At 60.2% G+C, this 13,637-nt stretch overlaps 1 protein-coding gene across 1 annotated transcript; it reads right to left on the bottom strand.

The window, feature by feature from the left end:
• Positions 1-7,836: 7,836 nt before the first annotated feature.
• On the bottom strand, positions 7,837-13,048 carry LOC119231633 (CMRF35-like molecule 5). Its single transcript, XM_037493327.1, has 5 exons — positions 12,697-13,048; positions 11,366-11,474; positions 10,525-10,676; positions 8,321-8,415; positions 7,837-7,929 (listed from the first exon to the last, which is right to left on the bottom strand). Exons 1-5 carry the CDS (start codon positions 13,046-13,048, stop codon positions 7,837-7,839), a joined length of 801 nt encoding a protein of 266 aa, XP_037349224.1.
• Positions 13,049-13,637: the final 589 nt, after the last annotated feature.

Raw genomic sequence — 13,637 nt, 5'->3', positions numbered from 1 at the left:
AGGCCAAGGCGTGTCGCAGCTGTACTCACGCCCGTGAGCGCGGGTCGAGGCTGCACCCCTGGGCAGGGCTCCCTGGGGCTCCGTAACTGTGGAGGTTTTTGAGCAGGTCCCGTTTAGTTGTGTCTGTTACTCTAAGTCCTTCAAGCAAAAGCCTAGATGGAACAGCCAAGCACCTGGGGTCCTCGATGCGCGGGGACGGGAGAGGACAAGGAGGCACGTCAGGGTCTCTCAGCTCCTGCTTGAGTCATTCGCCGCCCCCCCCGGGTGTAACAACTACTGCCAAAACGGGGAGGCACGAAGGAGCAGCTGTGTCACGCCTGACCCTGCTCCTCTCACAAGCCCGCCTGGCTAGGAGCTTGCGATGGGAATTGGCAACATTCCGTGGGGGACGTGGCCCCCGTGTGACATGGACCCACAGCACGTGTGGCCACTGGGCAGCAGTGCCCGGTCAGCGCCACAGCTGTCCCCGCAGTGGATTCCGAGGGAACCCCTAGGAGCTCAGAGTCATGGGGGCAACCACTACTCCAGGGGTGCGGGAGCCTCAGCTGCACCTCCCGGGTCCCGGTGCGGGCTGGACACAGGCCTATTCTGGACAGGCGGGTCCTCTGGGATTGGATCCCCATCAGGCAGAATAACCCAGGGTTGGTGCAAAGGGGCCTCGCTGGGGACACAGATTCATTGACAATGGGTGTGTGTGTGTGAATCTGGGGGCTGTTACTGCTCAGGGCCAGCTTCTCTGTGTCTCTGACTCTGAGCTGTGTCTCAGGGGCTGTTCCTGGGGCTTTGCCCAGGGGAATGTAGAAGGACACAGGCCTCTCTCCTGGGGTCATTCCCTCCATGGCTGTGTCCACCTCCCCGCCCTTGGGCTGAGGGGGCAGGCGCAGGGCAGGAGGCTGGGCCTGGGCGCAGGTGGGGTCACAGGGATATGGACGTGTGTTTTCCAGGCTCCTCTGCCGTCACAGGTCCAGGCGCAGTGAAGGGTCAGGAGCGGGGCTCGCTGACCGTGTGGTGTGACTATGACCCAGGCTACGAGACCCACAAGAAGTGGTGGTGTCGAGGGGCTGCCTGGAGCAGCTGCAAGACCCTTGTTAGAACCACCGGCTCGGAGCAGGAGGTGAAGAAGGGCCGCGTGTCCATCAGGGACCATCACAGATACCGCACGATCATCGTGACCATGGAGGCGCTCACGCGGGGCGATGCGGACACTTACTGGTGTGGGGTTGATATAGAAGCACTTGCTGACCTTGGGACCCAAGTTAAAGTGACCGTTGACCCAGGTGAGCGCCTGTGCGTGTGGCTGTGTCTCTGTGGTGCCTGCTCTGTCCTGGTCCCTCAGGTCCTCCCCAGGGGTCACTGTCACTCAGGGTGACTGTCCCAGAGTGGGGATCCTCACCCGGGGGTGCTGGGAGGGGGGCTTCTCCTGGATGCTCAAGGCTCCAGGCCCCTCCTGGACGGGAGGATCCTTGTGGCTTACTGTCCCCCTCTGCATGGCTCAGCCCCTCTGTCCATGGTCACAGAGGTCAGGTGATGCCCCTGTTCAGCACATGGACCAAAGGGACCCCCTTCCATGGGGATAGAGACCCCAACTCCTGCCAGTGATTCCGGGGACCTCCCTGTTCCTTCTGGAGTTTGGGGCTGAGACCTCATCGTGACTGTTCCCTCCCAAGCTCTATGTCCAGGCAGGGGACAGCCCCGCACAGACCATGGCTCATTCTTGAGCCTGGAAACGTCTTCATAAACAATAGGTCACTAGTCTGGGGCCTGGAATCAGGCCAGGAGCCATCTATGCCCCTGGTTATGGGGTGTCCCTTTCTAAGTCCTTGTAGAACTCAGACACTGCGGGAGGGGCTGCTTCTGGGTCCCAGCTCCTAACCTGGAAGCAGTTTCTACTGGAGCTACACACCTGCTGACACCCCCCGGGGCACTGTGGCAAAGGGGGGAGCACCAGGGTTAGCAGAGCCTCCACCACCCCTCATACCTGGGAGGCAGGTCACGCTGAGGTGCAGCCGTTCACCGTCCAGTGGAATCCTGACCATCTCCCTGGGTAGGGATGTCCCATCACAGAAGGTCACCACTTGCCCAAAGTGAGGGTCTCCCTGGACATGGTGGGCTCAGGGTGGTCCTGACCTGACTCACATGCTGGCTTGAGCAGACATGGGAGCCTCTTGTCTGGGGCCCTCCTGGGAGAGAAGATGCGTGGTTTCCAATGCCCGCCTCATGGTCAGTGACCATGAGGCCGTTATTGACAAGGAGGATCACAAGGAAGGACAGAGTGCGAGGCCCGCTCAGGGGCTGAGGAAAAATTTAAAATGAGTTTCAGTGAAGGGCTTAAAACAGACAGAAAAAAGAGTACCAGGGCCTGTGTTCATTTCGTGGCGCTATGTGAACCCCAAAATTCTGAGTCTCACAGCACCAAAGGCTGCTCAAGTGGCCAGAGGCCCTGTGGGGATTTCTCATAAGACCCATGGGGTTGAGAGGATGAGGCAGGTGTGGGTCCAGGGCTCAAGTCCAGGCCTGCTCGGGGCTGCCCTGAGGGGCTGGGCCAGGCCTGTGGGCGCGTCTCTCTGACGGTCAGTCCTGGCGGGTGGTTAGGGAGGACTGGGAGCACTGACGGCAGCTGTGAGATGCTCGTGGCCACCCGGCCTCGTCCACCCCAGGCCACGGCGCGTCGCAGCTGTACTCATGCCTGTGAGCGCGGGTCAGAGGCTGCACCCCTGGGCAGGGCTCCCTGGGGCTCCGTAACTGTGGAGATTTTTGAGCAGGTCCCGTTTAGTTGTGTCTGTTACTCGGAGTCCTTCAAGCAAAAGTCTGGACTGAACCGCCAAGCACCTGGGGTCCTTGATCCCTGGGGACAGGAGAAAACAAGGAGGCACGTCAGAGTCTCTCAGCTCTTGCTTGAGTCATTCCCCCCCGGGGGTAACAACATCTGCCAAAAGGGGGAGGCACGCAGGGGCAGCTGTGTCACGCCTGACACTGTTCTTCTCATAAGCCCACCTGGCTAGGAGCTTGCGATGGGAATTGGCAACATTCAGTGGGGGACGTGGCCCCCGTGTGACATGGACCCACAGTGCATGTGGCCACTGGGCAGCAGTGCCCGGTCAGCCCCACAGCTGTCCCCGCAGCTGGATTCCCAGGGAACCCCTAGGAGCTCAGAGCCAGGAGGGCACTCCCACTCCAGGGGTGCAGGGGAGTCAGTGAACCTCCTGGGCCCTGGTGCGGTCTAGGCACAGGCCTCTTTTGGGGAGGCGGGTCCTCTGGGATTTGTTCTGCACCAGATGGAACAACCCAGGGTTGGTGCAAAGGGGCCTCGCTGGGGACACAGATTCATTGACGATGGGGTGTGTGTGTGAATCTAGGAGCTGTCATTGCTCAGGGCCAGCATCTCTGTGTCTCTGACTCTGAGCTGTGTCTCAAGTGCTGTTCCTGTGGCTTTGCCCAGTGGGATGTAGAAGGACACAGGCCTCTCTCCTGGGGGTCATTCCCTCCATGGCTGTGTCCACCTCCCCGCCCTGGGGCTGAGGGGGCATGCGCAGGGCAGGAGGCTGGGCCTGTGCGCAGGTGGGGTCACAGGGATAAGGACGTGTGTTTTCCAGGCTCCTCTGCCATCACGGGTCCAGGGGCAGTGAAGGGCTGGGAGCGGGGCTCGCTGACTGTGCGGTGTCACTATGACCCACGCTGGGACACCTACGTGAAGTGGTGGTGTCGAGGCGTTCACTGGGGCAGCTGCGACCTCCTTGTTAGAACCACTGGCTCGGACCAGGTGAAGAAGGGCCGCGTGTCCATCAGGGACAATCACAGATACCGCATCTTCACTGTGACCATGGAGGCGCTCACGCGGGGCGATGCGGACACTTACTGGTGTGGGATTGATATAGAAGCACTTACTGACCTTGGGGACAAAGTTGAAGTGACCGTTGACCCGGGTGATCACCTGTGCATGTGGCTGTGTCTCTGCTGTGCCTGCTCTGTCCTGATCCCTCAGGTCCTTCCCAGAGGTCACTGTCACTCAGGGTGACTGTCCCAGAGGGGGGAGCCTCACCTGTGGGTGCTGGGAGGGGGGCTTCTCCTGGAAGGATCCTTTGTGGCTCACTGTCCTCCTGAGAGGCTCAGCCCCTCAGTCCATGGTCACAGAGGTCAGGTGATGGACCTGGTCAGCACATGGGCAAAGGGACCCCCTTCCATGGAGATAGAGACCCCAACTCCTGCCAGTGATTCTGGGGACCTCCCTGTTCCTTCTGGAGTTTGGGGCTGAGACCTCATCATCACTGTTCCCTCCCAAGCTCTATGTCCAGGCAGGGGACAGCCCGGCACAGACCATGGCTCATTCCTGAGCCTGGAAACGTCTTCATAACCAATGGGCTGCACCTAAGGGGCCTGGAATCCCACCATGAGCCATTCATGCACCTGCTATAGGGTGTCCTTTCAGAGTCTTTCTAGAATTCAGACCCTGAGGGAGGGGCTGCTTCAAGGTCCCCTCTCCTGAGCTTCAAGCAGTGAATTTGGGCCTCCCCTCCTGCTGACCGCGCCCAGGCACTGGTGGAAATGGGGTGAGCACAAGAGTCCAGCTATCTGTTCCTGAGTGCCCCTCTGCTCCAGGGCCTGTGGGATGCCCTCCTGCTCCATAACCCACCTGCCCCAGGCTCCTGAGTCGGCTTGAAGCCTGGAGACACATCCAGACCCCTCCCAACATCCCTGGTCCAGGCTCCTCAATCAGGGCATCCTTGGGACCCCAAGGTTCAGAGGAATCACAGGGCTGGGATCAGGTGGTCAAGCAGAGTGTGTTTATCTCATTTGTGTGCCGAGCAGCCACTATAATGCCCACCACCAGCACCACCAGGACTACCACACCCACCACCACCACCCACCACACAGCACCAGTCTCCCCAGAAGAGGACAAAGGCCCCCCAACTGTAACCACTAGCAGGTAAGAAAGCTCTGTTGCTGCTGAGTCTTGTACCTGGTGGGCTGAAGCCCCTCTGGGGCCCCCTTGTAGGCCCATGTCCCTGTCAGCACTTGACTCCCAACTCTCTGGGTCCTTTGAGGGGGAGGCTGAGGGGCGTCCCCTTCTCTCCCAGCTCAGGAGGCCAGACTTTAACCAGGTGAGGGCGGGGTGTCTCTCCTCGGAGTCAGGGGCAGGTGTGTCCTGGCCCCTCTCCTGCTTCTGGAGTTGGGCATCCCTGGTGTCCCTTGGCTGTGGCCCCTCCATCCTGCTCCCGGGCCTCTCCCTGCGGGTCCCTGGGCCTCTTTCCCTCTTACAAGGAACCAGTCACTGGACAGGGCGCCAGCCCAGAGCGACCTCCTCACCTTGATGACACCTGCAAGGGTCTCCTGTCCAGGAGGTCACCCCGGGTCTGAGTGGCCTGGACAGTGGGGGACACTATTCCATGAGCACTGGGTGGGGGCCAGGGAGGCTTCTCCACGCCTGTTCCCACACAACTCTGGGCCTTATTCACTCAACCTTCAGGTTTGCAAACATGTCTGCAGAGCCCAGCGGGGGCCTGCTCTGAACCCCTCCCCTTCACAGTTCTCCTCCTCAGGGTCCCTCGAAGCTCTTCTATAAGCCCTTGGAGGTGTGCCAAGGGGGCATAGGGCAGGGCTCAGGGGAGGGAGCAGCGTGAAACCCAGGGGTGTGGTGCTTGGAGAGGACACAGGTGTCTCAGGCCTGGTGGGGACATGTCCATGTGGGGCTCCCACGGCCTCTCCTCAGTGTCTGGGACACGTCCTGTGTCATCCTGCCTCATGCGCCCTTGGGTCAGATGCTCTCAGATGTCCCCAAACTGCCGGGAGCTGAGAGCGGGCTCCCCGGCTGAGGGAGAAGCAAGGGTGGCCCAGGAGGGTTCCAGACACTGTGGGGGTGGGGTCCCGGGGTGGTAGGGATCCAGGTGAGTAAAGTCACAGGAACCACAGGAACAGACAGGGAGGAGCATGAAACATAGAGAACCGAGGGGCAGGGTCCCCACGGGCCGAGGACACAGCAGAGCGGCCTCTCCAGGTGTGGCGTTGGGCAGGTCCCTGAGCTGTGACCCGGATGTGCCCCTGACAGCCGGTTTACAGGCAGCAGCGGCGGGGGGACCACGGCAGCAGCCAGGGTGATACTGACCAGAGGGCCCGGCCTGAGTCCGGCTGGGTGAGGACCAGGCTGAAGGGAAGGGAGGTGGGCGCAGCAGGAAGGGGATGGGGCCAAGTTTGGGGTAGGAGGAGCAGGAGTCTTACCCTGGAGCAACATAACCGTGGCCTGGGGGAGCTGTCCTGGCTGAGTTCTGGGGGGCTCAGAGCCAATGGAGCCCCCGATGGGCCCAGGGAGGGCTGGGGTTGGGGGCCCGGGAGGCTGCTCATCTCCTGTGTCCTGTCCCCCCACAGCTCCCTGCTGGGCAGCATCCACTTCCTGCTCCTGGTCTTCCTGAAGGTGCCCCTGCTCCTGGGCATGCTCAGTGCTGTCCTCTGGGTGCACCGGCCTCAGAGGCGCCCTGGGAGGAGAAAAAGTCAGCCTGACTACGAGAACAGGTGACATTGATGCCTCCGCACCCCCAGGGTCAGGCCCTGCTGGCAGGTGGGCACGACCTCTGGCCAATAAATCCCCCGTCACGGTCTGCGTGTCTGTTGACGTCTCAGGAACGTCTCCCAGCTTTTGTGTGTGTTGGGCCTTGGGCCCCCATCTACACACGCCCTCTAGCTCTGGTACCCCCGAATTTGGGGTCCCTGATGCCGTGGGCGGCGTCACCAGGACCTTGGGCTTCCACTGCCGTCCTGTGTTCTTGATTTGTCTTCCTCGTTCACGCCCAGGGCTGGCGTCCAGTGTGAGGTTCCCGGACAGCTGAGCCTCTGACAGAGAAGACTTGGGGCATTGGGCCACTGCGACCAGAGGATCTGAAACTTCACGCTCACCCCCACGTCGGGGACTGCTGTCACGAGGACAGAGACTGGCGCTCATGACACACAGACGCTGCCATCTCAGATCCGGGAGCGCCAGTCCAGGATCAGGGTGCACAGGGCATGGTCTGCCCACACCCTACATGGCATAGGTGCTGCCTTCCTGCCATACCTCACATGGCAGGAGGGGTGAGGGGTGCCTTTAGGAAGGTGCCAACCCTTTCACGTCGGCATTAGACTGGCGCAGTTAGGATGGGAGTCTGTGTTTGGTCTCAGGCCCCATCCTGCAGCTGCTCTCAGGATCCGGAAACTCACCTCATTGACAGCTAAGATGTCTCTGTACGTCCATGAGGGTCTCTTGGAGAGCACCTAAGGGTGTTGCTGCGTCAGGGAAACCAACCAAGAGTTGGGCTGACCTTCCAGTTTGGCCCCTGACTTCTGGGTGGGGGGAGGGACCAGTCACCAGTGACCAACAGTCAGTCAGTCATGGCCCCGCAGTCAGCCTCCGACCATCCCAGGGGAGGGGACTGAGAGCTCGTCCAGGCTGGGGGTCCACTGTCACCCCCCGGGCTCCAGGAGGACAGAAGCCCCGCTCTGGCTTGTTCATCGGGCTCCTAATTCCTGTCTCCGGCCTCCTTGCCGGGCGTCTGCCGCCCCAGAGGGAGCTGAGTTCGCCGAGAGCACCTGCCCACTCTGCACACGGACTTCCAAGACCTTTGAGGTTCTGCGAACAGAACTTCTCCCAGGCCTCACTCCTGTCCTCTGAGGACACGCTGGCTGTGTGCACGCGCCCTACTGGCTACAGGAGCTTGTTTTCAGCAGGAACCTGTTCATCTGGATCAGCAACACACAGTGGCGTGCTACGTTTTGTTCCTTTGTTCATGTCTTTAATAAAGCTTGGCCGGGAGAGGGAGAGGCAGCGCTGCTCTCCATGGCTCTCCCCAGCCGCCCCTGCCGCACATTCGCTCAGACGCCGAGTCTCGGGTAACAGCTGAGGCCCTCCCGGCTGTCTGGCTGTCCGCGGCTGCTCCTGACGACGAGCACCGCTCCTTTCTGGCGCTGGAGGCCAGGACAGAAGTGAGCCCTGAGTCTGCTTCTGAGTCCAGGACCTGGGAGAATTCCTCTGAGTTTCTCTCTCCTCCCTTCCTGTTATACCTGCACCTGCTTCTCCTCCTCACATATGAGGAGAAGAGGGGGTGTTTGGGGCACTGAATTTCGGGCTGTGTGAGGCAAGACCTTTGTGCAGATGCACAAGAAAAGGAGCAGAGCTGGGTGCGGGGGGCAATTGCCATCAGGAGTTCAGGGATCTCTGTCAGACGGAGACAATAGAGTTGGGTGGGGAGTTTGGTGATCTAGAGACTCGATGGACTCCACTTGGGGAGAAAGCAGCACTAGCTCTCCCCACCTTCCAGGAGAAAGACCCCATCCGCAACTGCCTTCACAGCCCTACCTGGGTCTGCTCCCGGCCCTGCTTCTGCTCGTGGCCCCAGGTGAGGGGGGCTGGGCCTGGGATGGAGGCTGCGGGGCTGGGGCAGGACACGGGGTCTGTGGGGCGGGGACGCGCCAGGGGACAGGGCAGGGCCATCCTCCCTGCAGACTCTCCCTCCCTGGGGAGGACCCAGGGTCTCTCACAGGCCCTGCCATGCTGGGACAGAGGGCACCGGCCAGCAGAGGCGCCCTGAGGGCAGAGCCTGCTCCTGGCTGGGGGCCCAGGGTGAGGGGTCCCAAGGGCCCAGGCCTGCTTTCTCCTCAGGAGCAGGTCTCAGCGCAGGGCAGGCCTGTCAAGGAGGCCCAGGCTCTGCGGGCTGAAAGGGCTCCTGGACCTCAGCCCCCAGGAGCTGGAGCCCAGGGGGGGACAGGCAGGGAAGCGGCTGCCCTGGCTCTGGGGAGGCTCAGGGCACACGTGGCACCTGAGTTTCTGCTCTGGAGACGCCAAAACCCAGAGCTAGATCCATGGGGTGAGGGAGAAAGCCATGCTCATGGGGTCAGGGCTGGGAGCCGGGGGGAAAGGGAAGTGGCTGGTGGGGTGAGACATCAGGAGTGTCTATTTCTGGGCGGTGTCATTGCCCTGGGGGCGCCACCTGATGCTGAGACAGATAGAAGCTGGGGGCCATGCCCACAACCCTCTGCAGCTTCACATCCTCCCAGGGCCCCTGAGAACCCGTAACCCCAACTCTGGGGCAGAAAGTATAGTCTCTTCTAGAAGGAGGTGGCAATGGGAAATAAAATGACCATTTTCTCATTCGCTGACTTGATCATCACATATGTGGAAGAAAAACTCTAAAAACAGAAATGTCAAAAGTTCACCGATAAACTTCTTTATTATGTCACTTTAAGTTTTTGGAGCTAAAGGGAGTACATGTGTGCATTATTCAAGAGGCTGCATTATTCAAAAACTAAGTAGCTTCAGTAATGGACACTGAATGTCTTTAAAGTAAATGCAGTCTTTTAAAAAAGATTTTTTTTTTTTATTTATGCACATGAGAACTGGGGTGCAGGCCAGAGGTGCAGGGGGTGAGATGATTCACTGGAGTCAGAGTGTGGAGCAGAACAGGTAGATCTCTTGGAATACACTGCTGAGGGGAGCAGTTGGGGAATTGGTGCTGCAGTGGCTGTGATGGCACTGAGACTTAACCCCTTGGCTGCCAGAGAGACTGTAAAATAAATATCATCTTAAAAGAGGATCATACATATGTTTTGTTTTGTTTTGGATGTATTTGTGTTTTGTTTTATTAAACCTTTCTGTCTCTCTAAAATTTTTTTGTGTATGTGCTGTAAATCTAAATTATTTCTGCTGTGGCTATTCCTAGGTATTTAATACACCTATAGTATGTCCTTGCTTAGCAAAACTTGGCTTTGAGATTATTATATACCTAAAAGTTATTTAGGTCTGCAGAAAAGTGCATGAAACACCAATGTCCATGACCAGCAATGTAGTAGAGCGCGCACCAGTTTCCACAATGACCTGGCAGGTGAAGTGTGTGATCCCTGACCTTCCAGGAAAGGAAGTTCTGTGTCTTCACTAAGGCTTTAAAACCTGAGGGCGTGGGGCCTGCTCTGTGGCCTGGGCCAGGAGGGTGACCTGGGGGCTCCCCTGGGGCCAGAGGCACTTCCTGCTCCCCTGAGAAGGTGAGGAGGTGACCTGGATCAGGTCTGAGAGCTGGTCCTGGCGCACGCGGGCAGCGGTGCCCTTGGGCGAGGGCTGGGCATGGGGCAGACACAGGAGCCTGTTGTCCGGGGGCCCCTCTGGGAGAGGAGACATTTTCTCCCTGATGCCCGCCGTGAACCCCCCGGGTCAGTGACCATGAGGCTGTTATTGAGGAGGAGGATCACAAGGAAGGACAGAGTGGGAGCCCACTCAGGGGTTGAGGAAAAATTTAAAGAGAGTTGCAGTGAAGGGCTACAAAACAAAAAAAAGGGTGAGCACCAGGGCCCGTGTCCACCCTCACGGGGCTGTGTGAACCCCAAAAAGCTGCCTTCACCAGAACTAAGGGCTGCTCAAGCTGCCTGACCCCTCGGGGGATTTCTCATCACACACAGAGGGGCTGACAGGGCCACCAGCCGGGGCTCCCAGGGGTCCATGTCTCCCCCCAGCTCCACAGCCCGCCCTGCAGGTGGCCCATGGGACACGCCCCTTCCAGGCCTGCAGGTCACCTGTCCAGCAGGTCCTGGAGGACAGCGCGGCCTCGGCTCTGTCCCTCAGCTCGGCCAGGCCTCTCACCAGCCTCCAGGCCAGGAGCGAGGCCGCCGTCAGGACCAGCAGCACGGGCATCGCCAAGAGGAGGAGAACCCTCGTGAACATTTCCCTGGAAACACAGAGGGGACCATGAACCCCAACTCCCCCCTTGGGACTCCCACCCACCTGGCTGCAGGGAGGACACCACCTTCTGACCTCCAGGCCTGTGGTGTCCAGCCTGGGATGCCCCACTCTCTGCAGAGAGGAGAGAAGGCCCGCCCCACCCACCCTGAGGCAGTCCCAGGGGGTCTGGAACCCAAGACAAATACAGCATTGGGGTCCACAAGTGGGTCCCGGCTCTGCCCAGCGCTGGTGGAATAGTGTCTCCCACAGTCCAGGCCACTCAGACCCGGGGTGACCTCCTGACAGGAGACCCTGCAGGTGTCATCAAGGTGAGGAGGTCGCTCTGGGCGGGCGCCCTGTCCAGTGACTGGTTCCTTATAAGAGGGAAAGAGGCCCAGGGACCCGCAGGGAGAGGCCCCGGGAGCAGGATGGAGGGTGCAGGGGCCACACGCCAGGGGACGCCGGGGGTGCCCCAACTCCAGAAGTGGGAGAGGGGCCGGGACACTCCTGTCTCTGACCCCCATAAGGAGCCACCCCTCCCTCACCTGGTTCAGGCTCTGACCCCTGGGCTGGGAGAGAAGGGGAAGCCCCTCAGCCTCCCTCTCAGAGGGTCCGGAGACAAGTGCTGGTCGGGACCTGGGGCTACAAGGGAGCCCCAGGACGAGGAGAGCACAGGACACATCAGAGCTGGCTTACCTGCTACCGGTTATAGTCGGGGAGTCTTTGCCCTCTTCTGGGGTGACTGGCGCTGTGGATGTGGTGGTGTTGGCAGCGGAGGTGGTGGTGGTGGTGTTGGGTGTGGTGGTGGCAGTGGTGGTATTGGTGGTGGCATTGGTCATGGTGGTGGTGGTGGACACTGTAGTGTCTGCTTGGCACAAAATCAGATACACACACTATACCTGCCAGCCTGCCCCAGCCCTGTGTGCGCCTCTGTGTGCGCCTCTGAGCTGGGGGTCCCTAGGGTTGGGGGGCCTAGAGCTGAACCACTCAGGCCTTCAGGTCTCCAGCAGACTCACGAGCCTGGGGGCAGGTGGGGCTGTGGGAACAGTCGGGCATCCTGCAGGTCCTGGGAGCAGAAGGGCAGGTGCTCAGGGCCAGGCAGCTGGAGTCCCTGAACCTTAAATAGCCCTGCAGCTCCTGAGTCCCCCAAGTCCTCCTGAGCCCCCGTCTCGTCCTCCAGCCAGTATGGAGCAGAGCAGAGCAGGGCTGCCTGGCAGTGACAACCAGCCTGTGACTCAGGTCAGGACCACCCGAGCCCACCATGTCCAGGGAGACCCTCACACTGGGCAAGGGGTGACCTTCTGTGACGTCAGCCCTTCCCAGGACGAGGTCAGGACTCCACAGGGCATGAACAGCTGCTCCGCACATAAGGTGCCTCCCAGGTCCCAGATTTAGTACCCCACTCTGCCACAGTGCCCTGGGGAGGTCACTGGATGGGTCCCCAACACAAGCTCCTACACACCCAGGTAGGCGTCCCTGAGCTGCCTTTCCCAGGGTGTCTGCATTCTAGAAGGACTCAGGGAAAAACACCCACGAGCCCAGGTGCAAAAAGGGGTCAGGCGCATGTCAGGCCCCAGGGGAGCAGCCCCTTGACTGTGGGGGCGTTTCCAGGTCTCGGGAATCAGCCAAGCCCCTGATTGAGCTGGGCCCTGTCCCCCGAGAGCACACGTGGAAAATGAAACGAAATAGTCACGGGAGTTCCCAGCTTCATCTCCAGAAAGAGCCAGGAGGACCAAGAAAGCACAGAAGGAGTTGGGGTCTCTGGTCCCATGGAAGGGGGACCCTTTGCCCATGTGCTGACCAAGGCATCACCTGACCTCTGTGACCATGGACTGAGGGGCTGAGCCTCTCAGGAGGACAGTGAGCCACAAAGGATCCTTCCAGGAGAACCCCCCCTCCCAGCGCCCCCAGGTGAGGCTCCCCCCTCTGGGACAGTCACCCTGAGTGGCAGTGACCCCTGGGGAGGACCTGAGGGACCAGGACAGAGCAGGCGCCGCAGAGACACAGCCACATGCACAGGCGCTCACCTGGGTCAACGGTCACTTTAACTTGGGCCCCAAAGTCAGGAAGTCTGTCTCTCTCAACCCCACACCAGTAAGTGTCCGCATCGCCCCGCGTGAGCGCCTCCATGGTCACGGTGATCGTGCGGTATCTCTGATTGTCCCTGATGGACACGCGGTCGTTCTTCACCTCCTGCTCCGAGCCGGTGGTTCTGACAAGGATGTTGCAGCTGCTCCAGGGAGCCCCTCGACACCACCACTTCACATAGGTCTCGTAGCCTCGGCCATAGCGACACCGCACGGTCAGCGAGCCCCGCTCCCAGCCCCTCACTGTGCCTGGACCCGTGACAGCAGAGGTGCCTGGAAAACACACGTCCATGCCCCTGTGACCCCACCTGCGCACAGGCCCAGCCTCCTGCCCTGCGCCTGCCCCCTCAGCCCAAGGTCGGGGAGGTGGATGCAGCCATGGAGGGAATGACCCCCAGGAGAGAGGCCTGTGCCCTTCTACATTCCACTGGGCAAAGCCCCGGGAACAGCACCTGAGACACAGCTCAGAGTCAGAGACACAGAGAGGCTGGCCCTGAGCATTAATAGCCCTCAGATTCCCTCCTGCCACACACACAGTCAGGTAACCTTTGTATTCTAGCAGTTTCCCTTTGCAGCCGTCCCCGTGTTAGTCAGGCTGGTGGGGAGCAAATCCCAGAGGACCATCTCCACAGAGGCCTGTGCCTGGCCTTGTATGAAGACTCAGGAGGTGCAGCTGAAGCTCCTGAACCCCCTGGTGTGGGCGCTGCTCCTAGTGGTTCCCTGGAAACTCCCTGCAGGACCCCTTTGATGACACCGATGGTGACTCTCAGTGGCCACGTGAGCTGCGGGTCCAGGTCACACAGAGAACATTTTCTACACTGACTGTTGCCAATTCTTATCGCAAGCTCTTAGACAGGTGGGCTTGTGAGAGGAGCAGGGTC

The sequence above is a fragment of the Talpa occidentalis genome, unplaced genomic scaffold (assembly GCF_014898055.3).
Source record: "Talpa occidentalis isolate TD23 unplaced genomic scaffold, MPIMG_talOcc4v2.1 talOcc4.7, whole genome shotgun sequence".
Taxonomy (NCBI): domain Eukaryota; kingdom Metazoa; phylum Chordata; class Mammalia; order Eulipotyphla; family Talpidae; genus Talpa; species Talpa occidentalis.
Note: the sequence above shows the minus strand (reverse complement) of the source record. Positions and strands in the feature narration are given on the sequence as shown.